Source organism: Microcaecilia unicolor, chromosome 4 (genome assembly GCF_901765095.1).
Source record: "Microcaecilia unicolor chromosome 4, aMicUni1.1, whole genome shotgun sequence".
Lineage (NCBI taxonomy): Eukaryota > Metazoa > Chordata > Amphibia > Gymnophiona > Siphonopidae > Microcaecilia > Microcaecilia unicolor.
This window is the reverse complement of record NC_044034.1, coordinates 72,258,501-72,286,335: the sequence shown is the minus strand read 5'-3', so window position 1 is coordinate 72,286,335 and position 27,835 is coordinate 72,258,501. Positions and strand designations below refer to the sequence as shown.

The 27,835-nt window shown below is 45.2% G+C and overlaps 1 protein-coding gene across 1 annotated transcript in view; it reads right to left on the bottom strand.

Moving 5' to 3' along the window:
• Positions 1-21,630, bottom strand: part of GTF3A (general transcription factor IIIA) — a 40,830-nt gene extending 19,200 nt beyond the window's left edge. The window contains exons 1-6 of the mRNA XM_030200334.1: positions 21,430-21,630; positions 13,143-13,237; positions 4,106-4,202; positions 3,006-3,094; positions 2,350-2,423; positions 1,864-1,947 (exon numbers count right to left, since the gene is read on the bottom strand). Of these exons, the coding sequence (XP_030056194.1) occupies positions 1,864-1,947; positions 2,350-2,423; positions 3,006-3,094; positions 4,106-4,202; positions 13,143-13,237; positions 21,430-21,522 (532 nt within the window). The 5' untranslated portion in view covers positions 21,523-21,630. The remainder of the gene's footprint in view (positions 1-1,863; positions 1,948-2,349; positions 2,424-3,005; positions 3,095-4,105; positions 4,203-13,142; positions 13,238-21,429) is intronic.
• Between the last annotated feature and the right edge of the window lie 6,205 nt (positions 21,631-27,835).

The following is a 27,835-nucleotide window of genomic DNA, read 5'->3' as shown; positions in this document are numbered from 1 at the left end:
GCGGGGATAGTGCTGGGCAGACTTATAAGGTCTGTGCCCTGAAAAAAAAAAAAAAAAAAAAGACAGGTACAAATCAAGGTAAGGTATACACAAAAAGTGGCACATATGAGTTTATCTTGTTGGGCAGACTGGATGGACCGTGCAGGTCTTTTTCTGCCATCATCTACTATGTTACTATGTTACTAGCAGTAGGGAGATAAAATTCCCAGGCATAGTAAATAACTGCTTCTTGGAACAACTGGTCTATGAACCAGCAAGAGGGGAGGCCATTTTATATCTAGCCCTAGTGGAATGCAGGGCAAAGTACTTTTGGTGCTTCTTTCTAGTCATTGTTTCTTCATATATCCATACATCTTGATATCTTTTAAGTTTCACATTTTTTTAAATGATTAGACATTGAAAATTTCCATATATATTTATATATTTATTTACTGGCCATAATGTATATTTATAGATATATACATTTCCTCGTTTGTGTTTATAGATTTCACTTCTAAGGCAGGCGCCTAAGCACCAAAATGCGGATCTGCATCAAGTCCAATCAATCCCCAACTCGGGGATAAAGGAAGTATATTGATTGGACTAGATGCAGATCCGCATTTCGGTGCTTAGGCAATATTACAAAAAAAAAAAAAGAGGAAATTTGCTATCCAACTGCCTCAGTTGTCACCTTCCTGTGTTTTCCTACAGGCATCCTACCCTTCCTAGTTTTGTTTAAATTCTCCTGGATTCAATCTGGCAATATTTCCTATAGATTTCAAATCAACAACGAATCCAGGGTCCTTTTACTAAGCCGCAGCAAAAAGTGTCCTGTGGTAGTGTGGGCACGTGTTTTTGGCACATGCCAGGCCAGTTCTTACTGAGTCAGGGGAAAAAGGGCTTTTTTTCAGTGGGCCGGGAAAAGGGCCTGCGGTAAAATTGAAACCAGCGCGTGCCTATTTACGGCCTGAACCATTACCACCACCCGCTGATCTAGCGGTAAGGGCACACGTGCGGTGACCCGATGGCACAAGCCAAATGCCGATTAACACCGGAAACGCCACGCTTGATTGGAAATAAAAAAAATTTGTCCTGGTGGTATGGGCGCACGCCAAATCCAAAACCAACACCAGGGGGGCGAGCAAGCCTGGTGGTAGTCTCATTTTGGCAAATGCTGCACGCGCATAGAGACTACCTAGTCTTTATAAAAGGGCCCCCCAGTTAGGGAAACACCCCAAATATATAAGCAAAATGTTTCCCTATATTAAATCAGTGAAGAGAGATGTATATGAGGCAACTCTTTCATACAACTAGTTCACAAGTGTATGTGAGAAATTAAATAAAATTTAGTGAATGTGTGGGAGCCCTCAGTTTTTAAAACCATGGCATCCAGCCCTCGGTATATAGCAGCATGGATTCAGTGAATAAAGTTCCAGTATGAGACTATCATTAATTCTCTTTAGTATATCACCAGGGCCCTGCACTATGTTAACTGTGTAAATCACTTGCGAAAATATTTTTCATATTAAAGCAACTTTTGATTAGAAAAAAAAAATCTCAACATTGAAGTATCTTGTGATTGGTCCCAAAGCAACAAACCAAACATCTCTTTTCACCAATTTAACCTAAGGAAACTTTTTTTTGCTTATATACAGTTTCCTATAGGGCAACTTTTTTATGCCCATACAAAATAGCCACTTTTAACCAAAAAAGAATCTATGTAGATACCAACTTAGACCAAGTGCTTCTGAAGAAAGATCATGAGGTCTAAGCAGAGTCTTAATGGCCCATTAAATTTTTTTGCTTTCATTTGTTCTGCCATCATTCTAGATCTCTCTTTTAGACAAGACCCAACAGCAATAAATGTTTAATTTATGGACTTACCTACATGACAGCTCCTCATGTGTTTCAAATATTCTGTCCATGTTGTACCAACAAATAAGCAGTTGTCTTTTTTACAAGCGTAACCTATTTAAAAAAAAACAAAAAAAACAGTAGTTGCTTCAGGGTAGGTAAGAGCTACAGCGAATGAAGTATTCAGAGAAACAGAAGATCAAATGAAGTGGAGATACAATATGGCCGTAACAAGAAATTGATCAGATTTGTACAGTACTAAGAAAACCAGGAACAAAATGTCTTCCATCGGAAAAAGAAATGTGCTTGCTTTATCTGCCACTGACAGCAACCATTTGTGCAAAAGCCTGGTTTATAAAAAGGCTTCATTATATAAAGAGAAATTCTAGCCATGAAAAAACACAGCCACCCCCTGAAGTTCCTAAGGGGGAAATGTCCTCAAATTATACTGAAACACTAAACATTAGCTTCTGATAAACAATGCAGTATTTTGGGGAGGGGGGCATATATATTTACCTTCATGCACCTTCTCATGGCGTTTTAATTTGCTAGGTAAAAAAAAGCACTTGCCACATCCTTCATGCTCACATCTAAGAGGTAAAACACATGTTATGAGAACATGAGTAAGGTCTGTATCAAGTCTAAGTCATAAGTCAGATTTGTCCGAATGTCAAAATATACGACTCATGACCACTTCTTCACTTGTTTAACATCTCTACAGCATATCAATCCATCTTTCTTCAGTGCTGTACAATTTTAAGTATAAAAGCTGGCTTGTCCACATTTAAACGTTCCTGTTCTACCCTTGATCCCAGTTGTGCCCCAATACATCTTAAGTCATGCAATGTACGTCACGGGCACTCACAGTTAAACTCAACACAAGATGAATTTTCAACAGCAAGTAATATTTTGCTACAAAATTAGTCAACCATATCCATTACAATACGCTGCCAAGCAGCACACTTAAGATGACGAGCTCAGAACAAAGCTCAAAGTGAAAGCTCTAACCAGTGGACTAAGGTCATTTGGTGGTATTTTACATTCCACTGAATTATGAATAGAATCACTCAAACGCAAACCAACTCTGGAAACAGCAATTACTTTTTAATCTAAATATGTTGTTTTTAAAAACACTTTTAAAAAATATTATAATCTTTATCAAATTCACTTACTTGAATGGTAACTCATTGGTATGTTGACATCTATGAGCTTTCAGTTGTTTATGCTTCTTGAAGGACTTTCCGCATCCTTCAAAGTCACACTTTAAGAAAAAAAAAAGCAATTCTTTACAAAGTAACTGCACAGAAATTGAACCTTGGTGAAGCACAGTTGAAGGCAGAACAGACTTCATTCCTTCCAGTCTGCTCCATACAAATATTTTTGTCCCCTCCCCAATGCTACCCTAATATCCCCACTGAAATAGCACTCAAATGAATTACAGAAGAGGCTACTACACATACAAACTGCCTTGGAAGTTCCTTTATGAAGTGGGACACATTCCAGTAAATCCTGAAAAAAAAAATTTCAGCCCCATTTCTAACTCCAAAATGAAAATTATTTCTTGCATTCTTCAAAAAACTCATGGCAAAGGCACACCACATTCTGGAAAAGACTTTGCTTCTGTTCAGGAGCTGTCACTGCACTGACCAAAGCAAGTGATGGGGGGGGGGGGGTGTAAAATAAGGATTGCCCCCCTGCCCCAGGTGTACATGAAGGCTCATGGTGCCATACCTCCAAGCAAAGACTGGTTCAAATTGAGCTGGAAGGCCCAAAGAACAGTGGAAGCTATCAGGACAAGGGGAAAAAAATCTTTCTATATTTAATTTGATTCTAGTGAACAGCTCTGGCTTGGATAGCTTTTGATATTATGGGAAAAGGAAAGAAGTTATCTTTGATTCAATGCATGGGCACATTCCGCTGCTGATTCGGCAGGAGGGAGGGCTAGTCACCATCTCAATGGTCTCTCATGCATTCAACTGCAACTGGGTAATAATGGTGCACTTCTTCAAAATGTTATTTACACTCCAAAGGCCGCAAATTAAATTCAAAGTCTGTCATCCCAAGGGTGGCTGCATGTATGCGTCTAAATTAGTAAAGATCATAAAACATGCTCTAATCCTGCCTGGATAAAGGATGCTGTACAATAAAACATTATGCAATTTGTAATGAAATGTGTATTTTCTCCAGTTCTAAACAAACAGGTTGTCATCATTTCCCATGGTTCATTCACTTCTGCACAAGTGCCCCAAACACAGAAAGGATGTTGACATACCACATACTGTTTTCCTTGCTTGTCATGCTTGCGTCCAATGTGCTTTTTCAAGTTTGAATTTAAGGCAAATTTTTCATTGCAGCCATCAACCGTGCACCTACAAAACAAAGCAGCTTTATTTTGGAGGAAAATACACAAGAAAAATACACCAACTTCTCCTTTAATGTTTATTACACAACAGCCTAAGGTGCTCATTTCAGAAGCACTCTCCATGTATTAGACACTCATACTGGTACATAGATGGCTTTATAAAAGGTAAAATTATGTATAATCATACCTGATAATTTTCTTTCCATTAATCATAGCTGATCAATCCATAGACTGGTGGGTTGTGTCCATCTACCAGCAGGTGGAGAGAGAGAGCAAACTTTTGCCTCCCTATATGTGGTCATGTGCTGCCGGAAACTCCTCAGTATGTCGATATCAAAGCTCCATCCGCAGGACTCAGCACTTAGAGAATTACACCCACGAAGGGACACTCTGCCCAGCTCACCACCGCCGAAACGGGGGAGGGGAATTAACCCAGCTCATCCCCACACAAGTGGGGGAGGGGAATCCGTCCAGCTCATCCCCGCGGAGCGGGGGAGGGACACCACACCCGCCGATGCGGGGGGATCTGGCTTATCCTGCAACCGCAACCGCGGGAGGAGCTGACTGACCCTAACACCGCCGAAGCGGGAGGGGTACAAAGCTGCCCTACAGCCGCACGAAGCGGGAGGGAGTGCCGGCAGAATTTTAAGTCTCAATCCAGCCCCGTAAAACGGAGGGGAGAGGAATGCAGCAGCTCACTGTAACACAAACTCGTCTTAACTCTTGAAGAATCCAAGTGAAAAAACTTGAACACGAAGTCTTTCTGAAGTAACTGAAGACTAAACTTGAACCTGAAATGCAACCAGAATAAAAACAGTACAGATATCTGGGAGGGGCTATGGATTGATCAGCTATGATTAATGGAAAGAAAATTATCAGGTATGATTATACATAATTTTACCTTCCATATCATCAAGCTGATCAATCCATAGACTGGTGGGATGTACCGAAGCAGTACTCACCCAGGGCGGGACATTGAAATCCCTGACCTCAACACTGAAGCTCCAAACCGGGCCTCCGCCCGTGCAGCCACAGTCAAACGGTAATGCTTGGAGAATGTATGAGCCGAAGCCCAAGTTGCCGCCTTGCATATCTCTTCCAAGGAGACGGATCCGGCCTCTGCCATCGAGGCCGCCTGAGCTCTCGTGGAGTGAGCCTTCAGCTGGATAGGCGGCACCTTCCCCGCGGCCACATAAGCCGCTGCAATGGCTTCCTTGACCCATCTTGCCACTGTAGGCTTAGCAGCCTGCAGACCCTTACGAGGACCTGCAAACAGGACAAACAGATGATCCGATTTCCGGAAATCACTGGTCACTTCCAAGTATCTGATGATGACTCGTCTCACATCCAGATATTTAAGAGCAGAGTACTCCTCTGGGTAGTCCTCCCTACGAAAGGAAGTGAGACAGAGCTGCTGATTCACATGGAAGCGAGAAACAATCTTGGGCAGGAAGGAAGGCACTGTGCGAATAGTCACTCCTGCCTCAGTGAACTGCAGAAAAGGCTCTCGACATGAGAGCGCCTGGAGCTCGGAAACTCTTCTGGCTGAAGTGATAGCCACCAAAAAGACTGCTTTCAACGTCAGGTCTTTCAGAGATGCCCTCGACAAGGGTTCAAAAGGCGGCTTCTGCAATGCTCTTAGTACCAGGTTGAGATTCCACGCAGGCACCACTGAGTGCAGAGGAGGGCGCAGGTGATTAACTCCCTTGAGAAAGCGCACCACATCTGGCTGCGAAGCCAGGGAAGCACCCTTCAGGCGGCCCCTGAAGCAAGCCAGAGCCGCTACCTGGACTTTAAGGGAACTGAGCGACAGGCCTTTCTCCAGACCTTCTTGCAGGAACGCCAACACTGAAGAAATTGGAGCAGTGAAGGGAGAAAGAGAGCCTGCTTCACACCACGCTGCAAAGATACGCCAAACCCTGGCGTAAGCAGTAGAAGTAGAGCGCTTCCTCGCTCTCAGCATAGTGGCGATGACCTTGTCTGAGAAGCCCTTCTTCCTCAGATGCTGCCGCTCAATAGCCAGGCCGTAAGACCAAAGGGGGAGGGATCCTCCATCACCACGGGACCCTGATGTAACAGGCCCTGCTCCACTGGCAGCCGCAGAGGATCGTCGACTGAGAGCCTGATCAAGTCCGCATACCAGGGACGCCTGGGCCAATCCGGACCCACCAGGATTACCCTGCCGGGATGCTTTGCCACCCGGTCTAGCACCCTGCCCAACATGGGCCAGGGCGGGAACACATAGAGAAGCTCTTGTGTCGGCCACTGTTGGAGAAGAGCATCTACTCCCAGGGATCGAGGGTCCCGTCCTCTGCTGAAAAAGCGCGGCACTTGGCAATTGGCCGATGACGCCATCAGATCTAGGCTCGGCTGGCCCCAGCGCTTCGTGATGTCCAAGAACGCCTGAGCAGATAGCTGCCACTCTCCGGGCTCCAAGGTATGGCGACTGAGAAAGTCCGCCTTGACATTCATGACTCCGGCAATGTGGGCCGCTGAAAGCTGCTCCAGGTTCGCTTCCGCCCACTGGCAAAGATTCATAGCCTCCTTGGCTAGAGGGGCGCTCTTGGTACCTCCCTGGCGGTTGACATAGGCCACAGCCGTGGCATTGTCCGACAGGACCCGTACAGGCTTCAACACCAGTACCGGGATGAACTCCAAAAGCGCCAACCGAATGGCTCTGAGTTCCAGGAGGTTGATAGACCACTTTGCCTCTGCAGGAGACCAGAGCCCCTGCGCTGTCCTTCCCAAGCAGTGGGCTCCCCAGCCCGACAACGAGGCGTCCGTCGTGACGACAATCCACTCTGGGGTCACCAGAGGCATTCCCGCAGACAACTTGTCTGTCTGCATCCACCAGCTCAGCGCCTTGCGCACTGCTGGGTCCAAGGGAAGGCGCACAGCATAATCCTCCGACATCGGAGTCCAGCGCTGCAGCAAAGAGTGTTGAAGTGGTCTCATATGAGCCCTGGCCCAGGGCACAACTTCCATCGTGGCCGTCATAGAGCCCAACAGCTGCACATAGTCCCAAGCCCGAAGGGGAGAGGCTACTAGGAACTGGTCCACCTGAGCCTGAAGTTTGACAATCCGATTGTCTGGCAGGAACACTCTGCCCACTTGGGTGTCGAATCGAACTCCCAGGTACTCCAGGGACTGAGTCGGGCGCAGCTGGCTCTTCTCCCAGTTGATGATCCATCCCAGGGAGCTCAAAAGAGCAACTACCCGGTCCACAGCTTTGCCGCTCTCTGCATAAGAGGGGGCTCGGATCAACCAGTCGTCCAGATAAGGATGGACTTGTACCCCTTCCTTTCGTAGGAAGGCCGCGATGACCACCATTACTTTGGAAAAGGTCCGCGGAGCAGTAGCCAACCCGAAAGGGAGGGCTCTGAACTGGAAGTGTCGGCCCAGGACTGCAAAACGCAGAAAGCGTTGATGAGGAGGCCAGATGGGAATATGCAGGTACGCTTCCTTGATGTCCAAGGATGCCAGGAACTCTCCTGCCTTCACTGCCGCTATAACAGAGCGGAGAGTCTCCATGCGAAAGTGCCGCACTTTCAAGGCCCGATTGACCCCTTTGAGGTCGAGGATAGGCCGGACAGAACCTCCTTTCTTTGGTACCACAAAGTAAATGGAGTAACGTCCCTTGCCAAGCTGACTTTCTGGCACCGGAACGACCGCGCCCAGGCGGATCGGATTGTCCAAGGTCTGCTGCACTGCCACAGCTTTGACCGGAGACTTGCAGGGAGAGAGTACAAACCCGTCTTTTAAGGGTCGGCAGAACTCTAGTTTGTAGCCGTCTCTGATGACTTCCAGCACCCACGCGTCTGAAGTTATTGTGGTCCACTCGCCCAGAAACGAGGACGGCCGTCCTCCAATTTGCACTGGGGCGTGGACCAAGACCCCGTCATTGGGTACGAGACCCTGGGGGAGGACCGGAGGGAGCACCTCCGGGACGGCGGTCTCTGCGAAAGGAATGCTGCTTGGGGGAGAAATTCCTCTTGAAGGAAGAGGGGGCAGAGGAACCCGACTTGCCCGGGCGGTACCGACGGGCTTCCTGCAACTGTCCTCTGGAGGTACCGGGACGAGTACTAGCCCGAGCCCTGACCTCTGGTAATTTCTTGCCCTTAGACGTGCCGAGATCGGTCACGATTTTGTCCAGCTCGACCCCAAAGAGCAGCTTGCCTTTAAAAGGCAACCTAGCCAGGCGGGATTTAGAGGCGTGGTCAGCAGACCAATGTTTCAGCCAAAGCCACCGCCGCGCAGAGATTGTCTGAGCCATGCCTTTCGCTGAGGCCCTCAAGACATCATACAGCAAGTCTGCCAAATAGGCTAAGCCCGATTCCAGGGCCGGCCAATCAGCCCTCAAGGAATGATCCGAGGGAGAAGCCCGCTGCACCATAGTCAGGCACGCCCTGGCCACATAGGAGCCGCAAACTGAGGCCTGCAAACTTAAAGCAGTCGCCTCAAAGGACAACCTTAAGGCCGCCTCCAATCTTCTGTCTTGGGCGTCCTTTAGGGCCGTGCCACCTTCCACCGGCAACGCCGTTTTCTTAGTCACCGCAGTGATTAAAGAATCCACGGTAGGCCACAGATAGGCCTCACATTCACTCACAGCCAAAGGATAGAGGCGGGACATAGCCCTAGCCACTTTAAGGCTCGCTTCTGGGACATCCCATTGAGCCGAAATTAAGGTGTGCATGGCATCATGCACGTGGAAGGTTCTAGGCGGGCGCTTCGTCCCCAGCATAATGGCAGAGCCAACAGGGGCTGAGGGAGAGACGTCCTCCGGAGAGGAAATCTTCAAAGTGTCCATGGCCTGTAACAACAGGTTGGGCAAATCCTCTGGGCTAAAAACCCGCGCTGCAGAGGGGTCATCCGCTCCATCCGAGCGGGGATCCGTCTCCTCCAAGGAATCCGCAAAGGACCGTTGGGAGACCTCAGACACGCTGCCCTCATCTACATCGGAGGAGACAAATTCCTCCAAGGCCTGGGAATCAACCCGAGGGCGTTTACCTCTGGGAACCTCAACCTCTTTACCAGACGAGGGAGCAGGGACAGCGTTGTGTATGAGGAAGGCCTGATGCAGCAGCAAAACAAACTCGGGGGAGAAACCCCCCAGACTGTGCACTTCCGCAGCCTGGGCAACAGCCCTAGACGCACCCTCAACCGGCGCTCGCAAGAGCGGGGGAGAGACATGCTGCGCATCCAAAATGGCGTCCGGCGCGAAACTCCGCGAAGGAGCCGCGCGGGAAGAACGGCTCTTAACTTTAGCCGCTTCTGTGCCGTCGCCCAAATTAAGGGCGTTCATGGCATTAATGTCTCCAACCTCAAGGGCGGCCCAAGAAGAAGCCGTCCGAGCCGCGTGGCCGGCCAAGATGGCGGAGGCGAGGAGCGGGGGATGGGCGTTTATGGCGGGAAAAACCGCCACGCCGGAGGAAGGACCGGGACATTCATCGGTCACGAAACTGTCACCCAACAAGGGCGAATCAGGCTTTAAGACCCCCGCATCCCCTCTAGAAGCGCTCAAGCGACCCGGGGAGCGACCCTTTGCGCCCTCGCCCTCCGACGCCATATGCCACGAGGAGAAGAATCGGGGAACCCCCTGCCCGCTATAAAAAGGTAAAAATTACCTGCTGTCCGCTCCGAGTTGTAACGACCTGGTGTCCCAGTGAGTAGCTGCAATAGACGCTTAAATAAACGTCGAAATAAACGCCTTTAAGGACGTTCAAAAATTTTTTTTTTTTTTTTTTTTTTTAACGGAGCCAGCGGGAGGGGGGAGAAAAGGAGGGACCTGGCACCACCAGGTTTGCACTTGCTCAAAAGAGCCCTCAACCCCAGGCACTCAACAAAACCTAAAAATTAGGCTTGGAGGCCTAGCCAGAGCTGCTGCTGTGTGTGACCACCACCTGCTGAGATAGAGAACATACTGGGGAGTTTCCGGCAGCACATGACCACATATAGGGAGGCAAAAGTTTGCTCTCTATCTCCACCTGCTGGTAGATGGACACAACCCACCAGTCTATGGATTGATCAGCTTGATGATATGGAATTGGGATTTAGATGGCCATGCAGTATAGACAAGATATGTATGCCCAAAACTGACAAATGTATCTGGCAAGAGGTTGCGGGCTGGGAGGTTTTGGACAGGATGGAAAAAAAAAAAAAAAAAGATATTCTTTTCCCATCGCAGAAGGGAAAGGAGCATCCATGTGGAAAAGGATAGACAAGTGAAAGTTGTACACGCCACGTAGGACGTACAGGGGGCCCTTTGGGGAAAGAGCAGCATGTGTTTGCACTTACTCTGCAAGGAGTATGCCCAGCATGTACCCTACAAATACAGCACCCACTGCACACACAATATACAGATTACGCCACTAGAGACTCACTCCTTCCCTAGAACACATATGCCACCCCCCCCCCCCCCCAAAAAAAAAAGACCCCCACAACTTCAAAACAACACCTCTAGCCCATATGTCATGATTCCCCTTCCCACCAAAAATGCCACCACAGGCACAACAGCTGCAGCCATGAATGTGCCCCCTCCCTCCGAGAGCCCTCCCCAAACATGAAGGTATCCTAATAAAGTTCCCAGGCAGCAGCAGTTCCCCTCCACTGCTGTCCTAAATGGGTCAGTATCTAAAATGGTGCCTCTGCCTCCTAGCAAATTTCTGCTGCCCCCCTCACCCCACCCAGAAGGTCTGGCACCTCTTCTGCCCCCTCCCTCCCCCCCCAGAACCAGCACCTCTCCTGTTTCTTCTTCCCTTGCAGACCTTCGAACCTGCCTCCTTCACTCATTGTAGCAGCGATTCCGGCACCTTACCTCTGCTGTATCCCACCCCATCTAGTGCAACTTTGACAGATGAAAGGCTCCAGAAGTAAGCAGCATGTGTTTATCATTGCTGCGGTCAGCAAAATAGACAGGTTTGAAGAAGTGAGGGCTGCTGGACTTGTAAAGGGGGGGGGGGGGGGGGAAGACAGGAGAGATAATGCAACTGCGAGAGGAGGAAAGAGAGAAGTGCGAAAAGAAACCCAGCTGCAAACTTGACAAAAATAAAACAAAAAACAAACAAGAGCATCACAGCGGGGCTGGGGATTCACTTAATCCGTTGAAGGCCCTGACCACATTCCACCACCAGGGAGGAAAGCATACTAGGAACCTCAGTGCACGCTGGATGAGAAGCACCGTCACAAGAGATCTAACAAAGTCCAAGGATGCTGAAAGGCAGCATTCACAGCCCTTCAGAAGAAAGCCCCAATAACATATGCAAATGTGACACATGGACAGTAATTTTATAACGTCACCTAGGCCAAACATCAAAGCAGGTACCTATTTGGAACTACTTTATAATGCCATATAAGACACCTGTGTTTTTATAAATGGCCTCACTAAAGCGGCAACAAACTGCAGCTAAAAAAAAAAAAAAAGTCACCTATATATATATCGACCTCTGCTTGGGCAGTATAAATTTACGCACATTTATAAACTAAGGGGGCAGTTCTGTAATTGGGAGCCTCTTTTTAGCAGCCCCACTGCTGCACTGCGAGACCCACAGTAATCTGGGTGTCTGGATTCCATTACAGAAAACTAGTGTAACCCAGCATCAAAGAGCCTTCATTTATGAGACCAGTTACACCAGCCATATACCTGGCGTAAATGCAGCAGGGGTACTCTAAGTTACACAAGTGGCAGCCCCATCCACATCCCTTCCATATGAACACCCTTTCAAGTTACATGCTATACCACTTACGCACACCATTACAGAATAGTACTCAATAGCCCTACCTCCTCTTACACACAAGTGTACATTTACCCATGAAAGAACTAGTGTTCCGTGCAATTGAACTGCCAGAGAAGGTAAAAGCAGTTAGCTTAGCAGGGTTTAAAAATGGTTCTGGACAATTTCCTAAAAGAAAAATCCATAAGTCGTTATTAAGATGGCCTTGGGAAAATCCAATTATTCCTGGGATTAGCTGCATAAAATTAACGTTAGTCTTTTGGAATCCTGCCAGGTATTTGTAACCAGGATTTCCCACTGTTGGAAACAGGATATTGGGCTTGATGGACTTTCAGTCTGTCCCAGTATGGCAATGCTTATGTGCTTATGCACTCAAGTGGCATTTAAAGGCGGGCACCCATTACAGAATTACTCTAAGTGCATACTTTGTGATTCAGCCAGCCGTCTGTCCAAGCTCTGTCCCTAAACAGGCCTGCATGCTGGACACTTATACACCTTCTTATCCCTATACATACACCATGGTGTAATTTTAGGAAAGCCTTATTCCACAGCAAAACTTATGGCTTATTTGAGTTCTGGATACTTAAGACTGGTGCAGGCTGGCAAGAGAAGTGTCATGTGTAGTCACATCTTCTTACTCATACTCTTGCTCACCAGAGTCTCTCTCACTCAGACAGACAGTTTGAGAAACACAGAATCTAACACTCTCCCTGTCAAATAAAAAAAAAAACACCTTAACCAGGGCAGCACAAGCACCTGCCTTCCACTTGCCCCTCCTTTCTTATGACCTTGCCTCCCAGTGCCCTCCCCCAGCTCATTTCCATTGGATGTCAACGTCCAATACATTCTCACTCAGTACATCCCACATGTGCTCTTCCTACATAAGGCTGATGGAAATGGGAAAAGTCTAGCAGAGCTTGGCGTGCAGGATGAAGACCCTCTTCTTTGGGCAGTCAGTCGGGACTCCCCTCTCCTCCTGCTGCTAAGTTTTAAGAGGTTTCTTCTTGCTATGGGGCAGCACAGGTGATATTTACCCTGCTCTTGCCTCCTGCTACTGTGAGCCTCCATGGTTTGTGTGAGACACAGAGGTTGTGTACAGCATGGCCTTAAGCTATGCAAAGTCACGCTCACTTGCAGCTTAGAGGAAACAGTACTAGAGATTAAAATTTGACGACATTTTGTACCTTGAAACGAAAAGAAAATTTTGTTCTACTCACCAAAATGGTTTTTCTCCAGTGTGTATTAGAAGATGTCGGGACAAATGACAGCTTCTGGTAAAGCCTTTCCCACAGTCCTGACAAACAAAAGGTGTCTAGCAAACAAAAATGGGACAGGAAAAATAACAAAAAACAGGAAATTGTAATGTCTGGAAAGATAAACGATAGGAGTACCAGACTCTATTCCCTTTCCATGAATTATAGTTAAGTCATGGGGACACATTACCTCTATAAATTACACCCCATATGAAATGTTTGTAAAGTTCCTTAAAAACATTTGGAATCAGATGAACGATATTTTCTTTTAGTGTGTCTGTCTTTCGGAAGGAGGAAGCTAAGTCATATAGAAGAAGTTCATAAACTACACAGTGTTTTATGCATGGTGTGATCTGTGGTCCATGCTGGCTACATCATCAACCAGATTAGGCCCCTTTCAAAAATGGGGCAACTCTGAAGTGGTGGGGGGGGGGGGGGTGTGCTCCACAGCAATGGTGCAGCAATGTGGGTCATTCAGATATTACAGACATTTCACTTGCAATCTTTTTTTGGTGGTAAAAGCTCACACAAAAATTCCATCACAATGTTGGAAAGAATTTAGACACAAGGGACCAAACTGATGTTGGGGGGAGGGAACAGGTAAAAAGGCATCACGTTTGAAAACAGACTAGATCAAACCAGGACGTCCACATAAATAATGGCCCCATTCCTATGGGAACTCCCTATCCCATAAGAATGGTCAATACATTATGGGAGAAGGAGTTGCAGCACCTTTAGCATAGAAATGTAACAGACAATTGCTCCAAACTGCCCCTTTCGGAGGAGTAGCCTAGTGGTTAGTGCAGTGGACTTTGATCCTGCGGAACTGAGTTCAATTCCCACTGCAGCTCCTTGTGACTCTGGGCAAGTCACTTAACCCTCCATTGCCCCTGGTACAAAATAAGTACCTGAATATATGTAAACCGCTTTGAATGAAGTTGCAAAAACCTCAGAAAGGCGGTATATCAAGTCCCATTTCCCTTCCCTTATTTTTCCTCATCACATACAGGTTTGCGTGCACACACACAAGGGTTGAAAGTCTTTCCATAAGATATGGATCATATGTTTTTCCCACTATGCATCCCCTCCTGCTACTATATTCCTATCCTTGAGAGTTACCTCTTATAGTATTTAACATTTTTTTTACAGAGCACCTTCCCAAACATTAGGATCATCCAAACTGGTGTACTCTTAGCGATTCGGATATGCATTTCATTTTCTCTCTTGTAAATTCTGTGAAACCTACTCACTTTTCTTAAATGGTTGCTATGCGACACCTAAATGACTAAACTATGTAGTTTGCTACTGGTTGCCATGTGAACAGCCTCCTAATAAGAAACACTTGATACAGTGACACCCTGTGGTTAAAATGCAAAATGTGTCCTTTGAAAATCTGCCAGCAGTGGCATCTAATGGTTACATATTATACCACACTTTGGAACTTTGTAAGTCTAAAGGGCTCTGTTTATGAGGTGCGCTAGCGTTTTTTGTTTTTTTTGCACACACTAACGCTAGAGACACCCGAAGGAATATATGGACGTCTCTAGTGCTAGCGCACCTATAGCACGGCTTAGTAAACAGGGCCCTAATATGCCTCCACGTCTCATTTTATTATGCTTTCCAAACCAATATTTGGGGACCATGACATTCAATTCATCCTACCCCTGTTCCCTCCAGGTCAACGGCGCATATCTGCCGATATAAAGACGTCAACAGAGATGCAGACAAATCAGCTGTGCTCTACATACTTTTCCCGCTGGTTTTAAAGTCCTTCACACTCCTTCCCCTCTAGTTTGCATGCGATATTTACCCTTTGTGAACAGATAAGAATCAAGCAAAGCAGCACAAAAACAGCTGGACTCAAATTGAAACAATGGTCAAGGGAGCATTCTACAAGCTATAATTAGTCTGCAGGCTTAAATCTTTTCTAACTGATAATTCCCATATGGTAGTCCAAGTTTTGGTACTTTCTCGCTTGGATTAATGTACTATATTTAGGTCTTGCAGCTTCATTACCGAGGGCTCTTCACAGTGCTCGAAATTCAGCAGCTCAGGTCTTGCTAGGTGTAAAATCATTTTGACTGGCTCCATTTTCACATTCATTACCCTAGTTACCAATAATCTGGAGGATTAAGTTTAAGATTTTAATGCTTTGTTTACTGAGGCTTTAATACGTTTTGAGAGCTTAAATCACCCATCGCCCACCACAATTTTTATTATCTGACGAAAAAGGTCTACTTGATGTTCCTTCCATCAAACATCACCATCTGGTGGAACTCTGCAAAGGTACTTTCTTATTGCTGCCCCAACCCTGTGGGATTCTCTACCAGCTAATGTATACACCTATACCCACATTCGTTCCTTCAGAAAGCAACTGGAGTAGAAGGTGTAGTCTAGTGGTTAAAGCACTGGTCCTGACATCCAATGGTGCCCGTTTCAAATCCCACTACTGCTCCTTATAATCTTGGGCAAGTCACTTAACCCTCCATTGCCTCAGGTACAAACCTAGATTGTGAGCCCTCCAGGGACAGGGAAATACCCAGTATACCTGAATGTAAATCACCTCGAGCTACTACCTGAAAAAGGTGGGAGTAAAATCTAAATAAACTAAAAATGCACTTCATTCAGATACAGTGGTGATGAAATGGTGTTTTTAGATTTGGAGCAGATAAGTTCATTTGATTGTTAATGGTGAAAAAAAGTAGCTGAGTGGTACAGTCATTGTTTTTGTTTTTTATGCTCTACATGTAAAATTACTACTTCACTAGTTTTACATTTTGTTGAAAGTTATTTTATCTGTTTAATTTAAAAGCAATATCAGGAAATACTTTTTCACAGAAAGGACGGCAGATGCCTGGATGGTTGGATCTGCTGCACAGATGTAAAGAACAAACTCAACCCAAAACTGTGCACAATAATTCTTAAATCCTTGTGGTACAATCACAATGAATATGCAAAAAACATTTTCCTTTTGGAACTTCAATTTTGAAATGTTATGAATTTTCTAGGAGGAAAAGACCCAGAAGCCTAACATGCTTAGTGCCGAAGCAAACAGTTTTAAGCACTACATAGGCACACTGCTCAATCATTGCTAAAAAAAAACCTCAGATTTTTTTTTCTTTTTGCAATTAAAACATTTAAAAATCAAATCTTCAAGCACTTAATGCAGTGGGACAAAAACAGTGACAGAACTTAAAAAAAAAAGGCACAGGATAAACACAGAGGATCCCTATCTAGCTCAAAGGAAAAAAAATTAAACACAGGGGTATAACTTGCATAGAGCAGCAGAGAGGAGAAAACCTATAAGTCCTGCTCAACATGGCAGGTAAGACTCTAGATACCTTACTGGCAGACTAGATAGACCATGCTAGTTTACCTTCAGCGGGCTAAGAACTGAGGGGAAATCAGGTTTGATTCCCACTGCACAAGTTGCTTAACCCTCCACTGTTCCAGGTACAGGACTTAGATTGAGAAAATACCTGACATAATATGTAAAGCTGTATTTTGGAACCTGCCTAGATGTAAACACAGAGCAGGATATATATTTTTTTAAATAATGGCTCTAAGCACACTGTAGTAGCTCACATTGTATTCTGTGACAGCATCAAGATTCAATGCAGGACAACATACTGTCAGGAACCCCTCTGAAATACTGCAAAGTCAACATCTGCTGTGCTCATATTTTAAACTTTTCAAAACCAAAAGGACTCAGACTTTTTGTCCTAGTATGAAAACTTGTCTTTGTATGAAATGAAGTCACGAAAAGTAATAAGGTATAAGTGGCGGAGTAGCCGAGTGGTTAGAGCAGCAGGCTGACATCAGGGAAGCCACAGTTCAAACCCACTTCTTCCACAGATGACCAAGGCCTTGGAGAATAACTCACTTAAAACTTAGAACAACCAAGACATAGGCCCTCTTAGGTAGAGAAATATTTGCTGTACCCGCAAGTAACTTGCCAGATCCAACTAACTCAGGAGTAACCGTTTTCAGCAGTTAATCACTCGTCTCGCTTTCATTATCAGAAGGAAAAATACACATTTCTCCACAAAACACACCTGCATGTAAAAGCTATAAGACACATCCAGTTCCACTTACTACCGCCATAATCCGCCAATTTGTACTCATCTCCAGAGATCCTTTGTGCTTGACCCAAAACCTCAAACTTCACCATTCTGTGTCCCCACCACCTCCCTTGGAGTGAGTTCTCTCAGATCTGTCTCCACCTCTCCTCCCCCCACTCCACCACCACCACAACACAAACTCATGGCCTCTCAACCATGAACTTCCCTTCTTCAGTCAGAGGCCTCATTATGTGCACTTATTCCTTAAAGATATGACAGTTCATATCACACCCCCATTTCCAGCATTCCCTTTGGGTTTTACATAAGACATGCCACCAGAAGATTCATCAAGCTCAGCAACCTGTCTCCACCAGTGGCCAATCCCAGGTCACTAGGATGCCAAAGAGTAGATCCATTCATTGCTGCTCACCCCCAGGGATAAGCAGTGTTGACACTGAAATCTGCATGGCCAGTTAAGCGTTTATGGACCTTTCCTCCAGGAACTTGGCCTTGCCACACCCCTTTTAAACTCAGCTATGCAAGTTGAGGTAAGCCCATCTCCCAGCAACAAACGCCACAGCCTTGGATGTTAAAAACCCAATTTCACATATTTTGACTAGGTAGGAAAAGGATGTCACATGTTGGGATGTTCACTATTTGGAATGTCTTTTACAAAAGATTTGCAGACTGATTTTGCAACCTAAGTGTGTAAGTCAGGCATCAACAAATTCGTAAAATCTAAGAGCAAGCCCCAAAAATAGGTACTGAGGCCTCTCTCACTTTTCTACCTCCCATACCCCCAAATGTTGTCCCCATTGAACTTAAGAGTTGTGGAGGGAATGTCTCCTCCCGCCTATCAGCAGCAGCTCTTTTACAAACTAAGGGCCGCTGTATATGCCATGATCTTGCCCCGCACCACTACCTTGGCAGCTTCCCAGCTAGCAACATTCTGGACAGGAGCGTTGAAAGAGATTGTACAATACGCTCTATGTACTTTTGAATGGTCCTATTCGGTAGTGTATTTGGGGAGCTCCGAAGGTCTAAGGGAACAAGGCCTGGGTGAGGCGAAATGCAAGTTTATTTTAGTAGCCACGATGCTTGTGAAAAACTGTATTTTGATGGCATGGGTGGACCGGGCCCCTCCCAAAATGGTGGTGTGGTTGGGAGTTATGAAAGAAATGGCCAGCTGGGTGATAACATCCCTTAAATTCAACACTTCTTTAGGGCAACGACAGTATAAAGCATTGTGGGAAAGGGTTGCTAATGTACTCACATTTGATCTTTAACATAGAGAGAGCTCTGAGATGTGTAGCAACTCTCCTAGTTCTTGGTGGTGTCAGCTGGGGAATGGGAGAGTTTTGGTTAGCACAAACAAGAAGCAGTTACCTGGGCTTCAACTCAGTGGACGGGGGGTGGGGGGAGAACAAAATTATTCACGGTGAAGCCCCTGCATACATGTCTGATTTAATAGACCTGCCACCCAGAAACGCAAAAAGATCATCCCGAACTTTCCTAAATCGCCACTTCCCTAACTGCAAAGGCATAAAATACAAAGTACTGCATGCATCAACTTTCTCCTATACGAGCACGCAACTCTGGAATACAATACCATGCAACCTGAAAACGATCTACGAATTAACCGACTTCCGCAAACGACTGAAGACCTATCTCTTTGAGAAAATTTACTGCAAGGATCAAAACACATGAAGCCTATATGCACCAACAGAATTGCATCAATACACTCTCTTTGAACCCTCTTACCCGTACTTACACCACTATTAACACCCCAACATATAGACTAGTTATACCTAAGGTTCTCCGCCATTATTCTATCGCCTTATTTTTTCCCCACTGTACCATTCCAGTGTTTCTACGCCAAACGATGTCTTGACTTGACTCTGTCTTCACATAACTCCTCACAATGTTAACCCATAATCGATCTGTTACATATTGTATGTTCATATTCACAATATATATTGTAAGCCACACTGAGCCCGCAAATAGGTGGGAAAATGTGGGATGCAATAAAATAAATAAAAATAAATAAACAAGGAAAAACATGATGGGCCAGGGGTGGTTCTACAAATTGTTCTATCAATGATGTCGGCTCCGCATACCTGTTAGACATGGGCAGCAGCAGGGCTGCTCCATGCTGTTGTTAAGAGAATGTTGCAAGAAGCAGTATGAATGTTGTTTTACTGATGATTTGGTGTTCAACCTTTGACTCAATAAAGATATTTAAAAAAAAAAAAACTAAGGGGTATACATTCAACGATGTTTAAGCAGGCGCGGGAGACACTCCTACCCACTTAAACCCCAGTCAGCAGACTGCCCACAGATGTTCAGCAGCACTTAATTGCACAGTGCCGCTGAATATCCCCTCTGCTGCAGCATTGTATAGTTAGTCCCAGGGCATTCCATGGGTGGCATCGGGCAGAAGCCATATTCAGTGCCAGTGCCCACACAGTTAACTGAGCAGATAGACCATCGAAAGGTTGTTCTCTTTTCCATTTAGCTATGCCTGGAATAGTCTTCCTGGACCTATACGTCTAGCTCCATCTCTACCTGTTTTCAAATCTATGCTGAAAACCCACCTTTTCACTGCTGCTTTTGGCTCCTAGCCACAATTGCCCTCCCCTTGTCCCTTCCTCCCTTCTCACCCATTACTTCCCTCACCTGTAACTGTCTTGTCTGTCTGTATTATTTAGATTGTAAACTCTTGAGCGAGGACTGTCTCTTTGTATCAGGTGTTCAGCGCTGCGTGCGTCTGGTAGTGCGTACTATACAAATGCTAATAATAATAATAATAGTCCAGTTAGATTCAGCCTACAGCAGGCAGTGTCTTTCAAAACCGATGACAACCATGGGCTGAAACAGGGGAGTAATTTACAAAGGTTCTCTTCCCATTCTATGAGCAAAGAAACAGAAGGCAACTGTCTCTCTTCCCCAAACCTCCTTCAAAGATGACATCATGAGTCAACTGCCTCTCTACTCCACATACCACCAAGGCCTAGGTACCAACCAGTCTCTCTCTCTCATGCTCAAGTTCCTCTTGCATGCTCATATCCCTCACTTGCAGGCATTAACAGGCTTTGAAGCCTGCCACTTATTCCCCGCATCTTGCTGTCTGCAGTTGCCAAGACTTGAAACTGCAAGACTAGCCCAAAGTTCCTGCACTACATAGCTCAAGTTCACAAAGAGCCAAATCACAGCGACCAATCCAAGTCAAAGTACTTGGCAAGGTCCCAAAAACCAAACTCCATGACAGATGAAAGGTTTCGGAACTCGGCTACAAATTGTTTATGGACTTTACCTCAAGAACTTGTCCAAACCTTTTTCTTTTTTAAACCCTGCAATGAACTCCAGAGCTTAACTATGATTCCTCTCACTCAATGCAATTAAGGAATTGGAGCTCTAAAACTAGTTGCCTGGCTTTAATAAGTTTCCTTGTATTACAGATTGACTCCACCTGGTGTACTGTGTGGGACTGGGGACCACATCTGCGTAGGTGATGGCCCAGAGGCAGGAGGGAATAGACAACACACCTGCCTAGTTTGAAGGTGGGCAGCCCTAAGCATGGGCCCTAGGTTTGTATCTGAAGCAACTGCATGCTGGACAGGGCTCACCATTCCTCCCCAATGATCTGCAAACCCTAACGCCAGCTCGGAGCTGGCATAGGGTTTGCCACTGCCGACCCAAATTTTGGCGCGCTGACCACTGATCATTGGCGATGAATGTGCTAAGCCCTGTTTAGCATGCATTAGCATGCTACTTGTGCAAAGAGCCCTCGAGCGCGTTGTTTCACCCGCTCGAGGGCTCTTATCATGGGGCAGTAGCAAATGCCGGCGCTTGCTTTTGATCATCTGCCTGTAAGTGACTTGCTCAAGATCACAAGGAGCTGCTGAAGTTATTTGCTACTATTAGAAGTCATGCTATCACCCCCTTTCCAAATCCTGAACTGCACTTCTCTTTCCCTGTATCCTTCCCCTATCAGATTATGTTGACCCAACCCTTGACTTACAAGTGGATTATTCTCCTCCAAAAGTTCAAAGCTGAGAAAACTGATTAACCTATAAGGTGCCACCAGACACCATAATACTTTATAGACAATGGCCGTGGAAAGAGGCGACCCAAATCCCCAAACATTCGGACTAGAAACTCTCACATCCTCGTGCCTCTCTTTCCCTTACCTCCCCAGTGTGCTTACACAGATGAGCATTCAGCTTCCAGTTTTTATTGAATGAAGCATCGCAGTCCGGAAAGGAACAAATAAACCTCGTCATTCGAGCCACACACAACTCGCTATTAGCACCGGTGTACTAAAAGCAGCCAGCCTAGCATACCCAGCTCCAACACCCGCTGCAAAAGAAACCCTACGAGCCCTGGCTGTATCCTTCCTGAGCCACTTGGTTCATTCCTCTGGAGGGAGAGAATTTACCAATAACAAAATCTCCAGTTCTTTCGTCGCAGAAGCTTTTCAACGAAATGAAACAGAACATCGAATCATGTTACATTTAAAAAAAAAGTGCAATGCTCAACTTCTCAGACTTTCCTCACCATACCTTAGCAACGGTACAATTACCAATTCTGGTTCCGGTCGGACACCCCTTCGTTTAACAGTGCAATGTGAAATTCTTCGCTCATCCCCGGAGTGCTCTATTATTTGAAAGGGGAGTCAGGTTAAGGTCTACAAACTAACTGGACAAAAACAAGCCGCTCACTTTATGAACTCTAGCACCTGAAGTCATTTACTTACGACACGTGTAATTCTAAAAATTTCGATAAATAGGGAGCATGTTGAAAAACTTTGTCAGAGGTATTTGATAGGCCCGGATCAAGGGCTGACTCCCCCTCCTCCCAATGAGATTGTGAGCGACTCCCTCGTGTCAGTGGGCGGGGCTATGATCGTACTTCCGGTTTTGTGCAGGGCTACTTTGCAGATTAAGGAGATAAAAAAGTTGTGAATATTAATTATCTTTCACTCTTTAAGGCAGTGCCTATCCACCTGGAACAGCTTTGAACTTTTTTTCAATAGCGTTTGTTATAGTTTTGGATGAACTAAAATGCTGGCATGCTCGCATACTGGATCCAGACCACATGTTGGGCTGGATAATTTTATTAGGCTCTTGCCCAATCTTATCTCATTCAGGGCGCCCATTACTAAGGCATGCTGACGTTTTTAGCGCGCGCTAAAATTGTGGGTGCGCTAAACATTAGAGACGTCCATAGGAATCCATTGGCGTCTTTAAGTTTTAGCGTGCCCAGCGAGCGCTAAAAAAGTGAGTATGCCTTAGTAAAAGGGGGTCTCAAACATCTTTGGGCCAGATAGACCCATGCCGTCTCCTCTCTCATTCTAACGTCCTTCAGCCAGATAGACATGCATGCCTATCCTGTCATTAAACCTTCTTGCCTTGGCCAAACCCCACTACTCTTCTGTTTACCCAAGTTATTTGAAAGCTTCCCATATATATCATGAAATAAAATTGAATATCACTAAACAGCATACAATTATTGTAGCTGGTAGAAACAGCAGTAATGAACTCTGTATTTTGTGCTCTTTTTTTCTACACTATTGTACTGCGCTTTAGGCAAAGTATAGTGTAGCTTAAACAGCCAGCTTAAACCATCCCCAAGTAGAAGCTTTACCAGTAGACTCTCGTTCTTAAGCAAATCTTCTTTATTGTAGTACTCATAACAAAGAAAATCCAACTTACAGTTCAGTTACTCAGAACAGAATTGTTGCCTTCTGCAATAGAGTCTGCATCTAGCCACTCTAGAGGCAAGGAGTTGGCCAGAACTTTAGCCAAGCTGAGAGGAAAAGCTGTAACTCTCAAAGGAAATAAGAGGGAGAAACTCAGGGTAAATAAAAGGTGAATGACTTGGCTGCGCGGCAAGTTGTACTTACCCGCAAACCATTTCCTTTTTTTTTAAACCCACTGCAGTAAAAAGGACCTTGGCAAACAGCAAATCCACACACCAATGCCACCGCAGGGTCCCTTTTACCACAGCTTGGTAAAAGGGCCCCTTAGACTTACAAAGTTACATGGAGGGGCATTTTAAATATGACATCTAAGTTGGACTTTGGATGTTTTGTGCTAAACGTCCCAAATCCAAGTAGCAAACATAACCATTTTCAAAAAAAGAAAAACGTCTTTTTTTTTAATACCATTTCGAAAAAAATTTTGTGTCTATATTTTCAAACAAAATGCACAAGTTAAACATTTTTCATCTTATGGCACACTGACAAGGTGCTAAAATTGTCAAGGCACACCATGAATTTTTTAAGAATATATGTCCTCTCCACTCCCTTTTTGCCCTGTCCCATCCCCTCAAATTGCTCCCCCCCCCCCCCCCCCCCACACACACACATACACTTAAAAACAAAAACACTAGTCTATAATATTGTTTGATGAAGGCAAGATAAAAATTTAAGAACTCCTAAAAAATGAGAAAAAAACCAGGAAGAAAACTCCAGCAGTCAACTGCACCAGAAAGAGGCTTCAACATCAGCTTTGACTGGAACTTCACTTACCTTGACCCAGAGAAGAAAAACAATTTTTGCATGTCCCTAACACTGGTATTCTGCACATATGCGTAAACTGAGCTTTCGCAGAGTACCAGCTTCAGCGGCTCAGGAAGCAGCTGCTGACTGCCAAGCTGTGCTTAGGAGCTTCTAGGTACCTTCAGAGACATCTTCAGCTAGTGGGGCTTGGGGATCCCTACCAGCCACCACAGCCACTGAGAGACCCATGGCACACACACAGACCACGGCACACCAATGTGCCGTGGCACACTGGTTGAACATCTCTGAATTTTAAAAAACACAAAATCAGGTCATTGGGATGTAGGAGGGGCCAGCATTTTTAGCAGATTGGCCCCCAAGACATCACAGGAGAACAGTGGGGCACCCTAGGAGGCACTGCAGTGGACTTCATAGAAATGCTCCTAGGTACACATCTCACCTGTGCTCCCTTATCTTGTCTGCTGAGCCCTCCAAAACCTACCCAAAACCTAGTACCCCTAAGTGTACACCACTACAATAGCCATTATGGGTGAAGGGGGCATCTGTATATGGGTACAGTGGGTTTTGGAGGGCTCATAGTTTCCACCATACATGTAACAGGAAGGGGGAGGTGTGGGCTTGGGTCCAGCTGTCTACAGTGCACTTCACCCACCACTACACTAATTGAGGGACCTCTATGCTGCTCTAATGGACTTGGCTATAACATCTGAGGCTGTCATAGAGGCTGGTGAATACTATTTTTATTCACATTTTTTGGGGAGTGGGAGGGGATCAGTGACCACTGGGGGAGTAAGGAAGGTCAGCCCTGAATCCCTTCAGTGGTGATCTGGTCATTTAGGGCATCTTATTTGTTAGAAAAACAGGTCTAGACCAAAGCATTGAAGTTTTTGTCCTAGACATTTTGGTTTTGTTCCATTATGGCTGTAAAATGTCCAAGTGTTAGGCACGCCCTAATCCCACCTTTGAAACACCTCAATCACACCCCCTTTGTGATTTGGATGCACTTCAGATGAATTGCATAGGTAAACGTATGCGAAATATGTTTCAAAAATACAGATTTGGATGTTTTGACAAGAAATTTGTCCAATTGCTGCTTTATGACACTTTCTGGACGTTTTTCTCTTTCAAAAATGAGCCTCATAGTAACCTATGGAACTTTGTAAGTCTAAGTGCTTTAAAAATGAACCCCATAATCCTTTCACGAAAGCCAATTAATCATTTAACTTATTAGTGGAACATAACCACAAAGGCATGGTATGGTTGCATTTTCAATATGGTAATACTAGAGGCCAGCTAAGGAACAGGTTATTTTGAGTTAGTCTTAACTGGACCAAACTTGCTTTCCTTGTGCCATTACCATCCAGTTAGATAGGCAGTGCCTTAAAAGGTGGAGGATAAAGGATTTTTTTAAATTGATATTTATATCCCACATTATCCCAAGCAAACTTAGCATCAATGTGTTTTACATTTGAAAATACAGTGAGACAGAATAATAGAATTCAGTAACATTATAGGAGCAAGTAGATGGATATGTCTGAAACATTTAACAAAATTGAGATTATTTTTATTTATTTATAGCATTTATATCCCGCATTAGCCCAAGTAGAACTCAGATTCAATGTGGCTTATATAACAATTAGAAAAGCATGAACATGTTCAAAATATATTAACAGAAAGTAAAATACATCATATAAAGTTAGACCAGTAAAACTTGAGTTAGGAACAAATGTAATTAAATACTTAGGGGGTCTGTTTACGAAGCCACGCTAGTGGCTTCCACGTGGCATTGCTGACATACAGCCAATCGCATTAGCGGTTTAGTAAACCCCAGCATTAGGGGGTCTTTTACTAAAGATTAGCTCGAGTTATCTGCAGCAGGGCCCATTTTATTCCTATGGGCACTGCTGCAGATAACTCAAGCTAATCTTTAGTAAAAGACTCCCCTTAGTGATTTAAGCAAGATAAAGGAAAAAGTTAAGGGCTAGGATGAGGTGGGATGAGGTAAAAATTAATGCCATGAGTTTATTTGAGAAGAGTGCTTCTTTCCATAAAGGCTAGACTGAAGAAGTGAGTTTTCATGAAGAAGTGAGTTTTCAATAGACTTCGGAATAACAAATAATCATTGGTGCATTTGATGGATTTAGGTGAGGAGTTCTAAATTTTAATGCCTTGATATGAAAAGTTAACAGTATTTTATTTTATTTTATTTATTGCATTTGTACCCCACATTATCCCATCTTTTTGCAGGCTCAATGTGGCTTACAGAGTAAGGTTATGATAAAGTCAATACATGGATTTAAATACAGTTGATCATAAGCTGAGGTAAAAGAGGTAGTAGATGGGCGGGTGTTGGGTAGGTTGTGTGCGAAGTGTTTTAGGTGTGTTCGGGTGATTTGGGGAATGAATTGTATCATTGAGGGTGACTTTTGTAAGCTTTGTTAAAGAGGTGTGTTTTCAGAGCTTTAGATTGTTTCGTAGGTTACTTTTCTACAATTCAGAAAATGTAGGATAAGATATTCTCTAGATGATTTAGAGGCATTACATGAGGGTAATTCAATGAGGTTCATATATATTGGGGCCGAACCACACAAAAATTTGTAAATGAAGGATTAGCATATGTGGAGTGGCATAATCGAACGTAAACGCCCATGTGTAAGAATGTCCATCTCCAAGAACGGGTCTATGAAGGGGTGGGCCAAATCGTATTTTCGAAAAAGATGGATGTTTATCTTTAGTTTCACAAATACGGTTTGTGCCAGGCAAATGCATTGGATGTGGGCGTTTTTGAGATGTGGGCGTTTGTTTGAGCTGGGCGTTTTTGTTTTTCAGCGATAATCGAAACTGAAGTGTCACAGCTCAAAAACGACCAAATCCAAGGCTTTGGGTCATGGGAGGGGCCAGGATTCGTAGTGCACTGGTCCCCCTCACATGCCAGGACACCAACCGGGCACCCTAGGGGGCACTTTTAAAAAATAGGAAAAAACATTAAATTACCTCCCAGGTGCATAGCTCCTTTACCTTGGGTGCTTAGACCCCCAAAGCCCACCCCAAAGCCCATTCCCCACAACTCAACACCATTATCATAGCACTTAATGGTGAAGGGGGGCACCTACATGTGGGTACAGTGGGTTTTGGGGGGGGGGTTAGAGGGCTCCCATTTACCACCACAAGTGGTACAGGTAGGGGGGGATGGGCCTGGGTCTGCCTGCCTGAAGTGCACTGGATTACCCACTAAAACTGCTCCAGGGACAGGACTTGTTGCTGCTGTATAACCTTGGCACAGCAGTTCACACTGTAAGACTAATCTCGCTGAAAACGTCCTTTATTTCAATAACTGCATTTACTCACAGTTAACTGCAGATCAGAGGTTGTGCCCCACTGGCAACGAGTCTCCCTGGTACTAAGATTAGCAGTAGCTCAGAGCTGGCAGAATGGTGTACAATGCCCTCTTTCAGCAACATTCAAGGTAAGAACTAAATTCTGTAACGTGGCTAACACACGAAAGGGATCTAAAACGGACTTACAAAAATGGCCACTACCTCGTGGACTACCGGAAACAAAACAGGGCACACTCTGACCCAGTAGGCAGGGGGAAAAGCACCATGGGAGAAGAGCCTACCAACTACCAACATCATGAGACTGTAACACAAGCTAGTGAAATCACGGAGCCCAATACCCTACACCCACCACAATGCAATGCTGATGTGACCCTGCAGTGCACCCGAGAGCCACATCTGACCCAGGGAAAGGCTGTGAGAGGATTGAACACATTCTGCTGTCATGGAGGTGGGTACGGAATTTGAGGGTGGCGTGAGGCTGGGAAATAAGGTTTTTGTAAGTGAGTTTTTTTTGTGGGAGGGGGTTAGTGACCACTGGGGGAGTCAGGGGAGGTGATTCCCGATTCCCTCTGGTGGTCATCTGGTCATTTAGGGCACTTTATTGGGACCTGTTCTTGAGAAAAGGGTCCAAAAAAAGTGTCCTAAATTCTCGCTAAAAACGCCTTTCTTTTTTCCATTATCAGCCGAGTGCGCCCATCTCTGCTTGGCCGATAACCAAGCCCCAGTCCCGCCTTC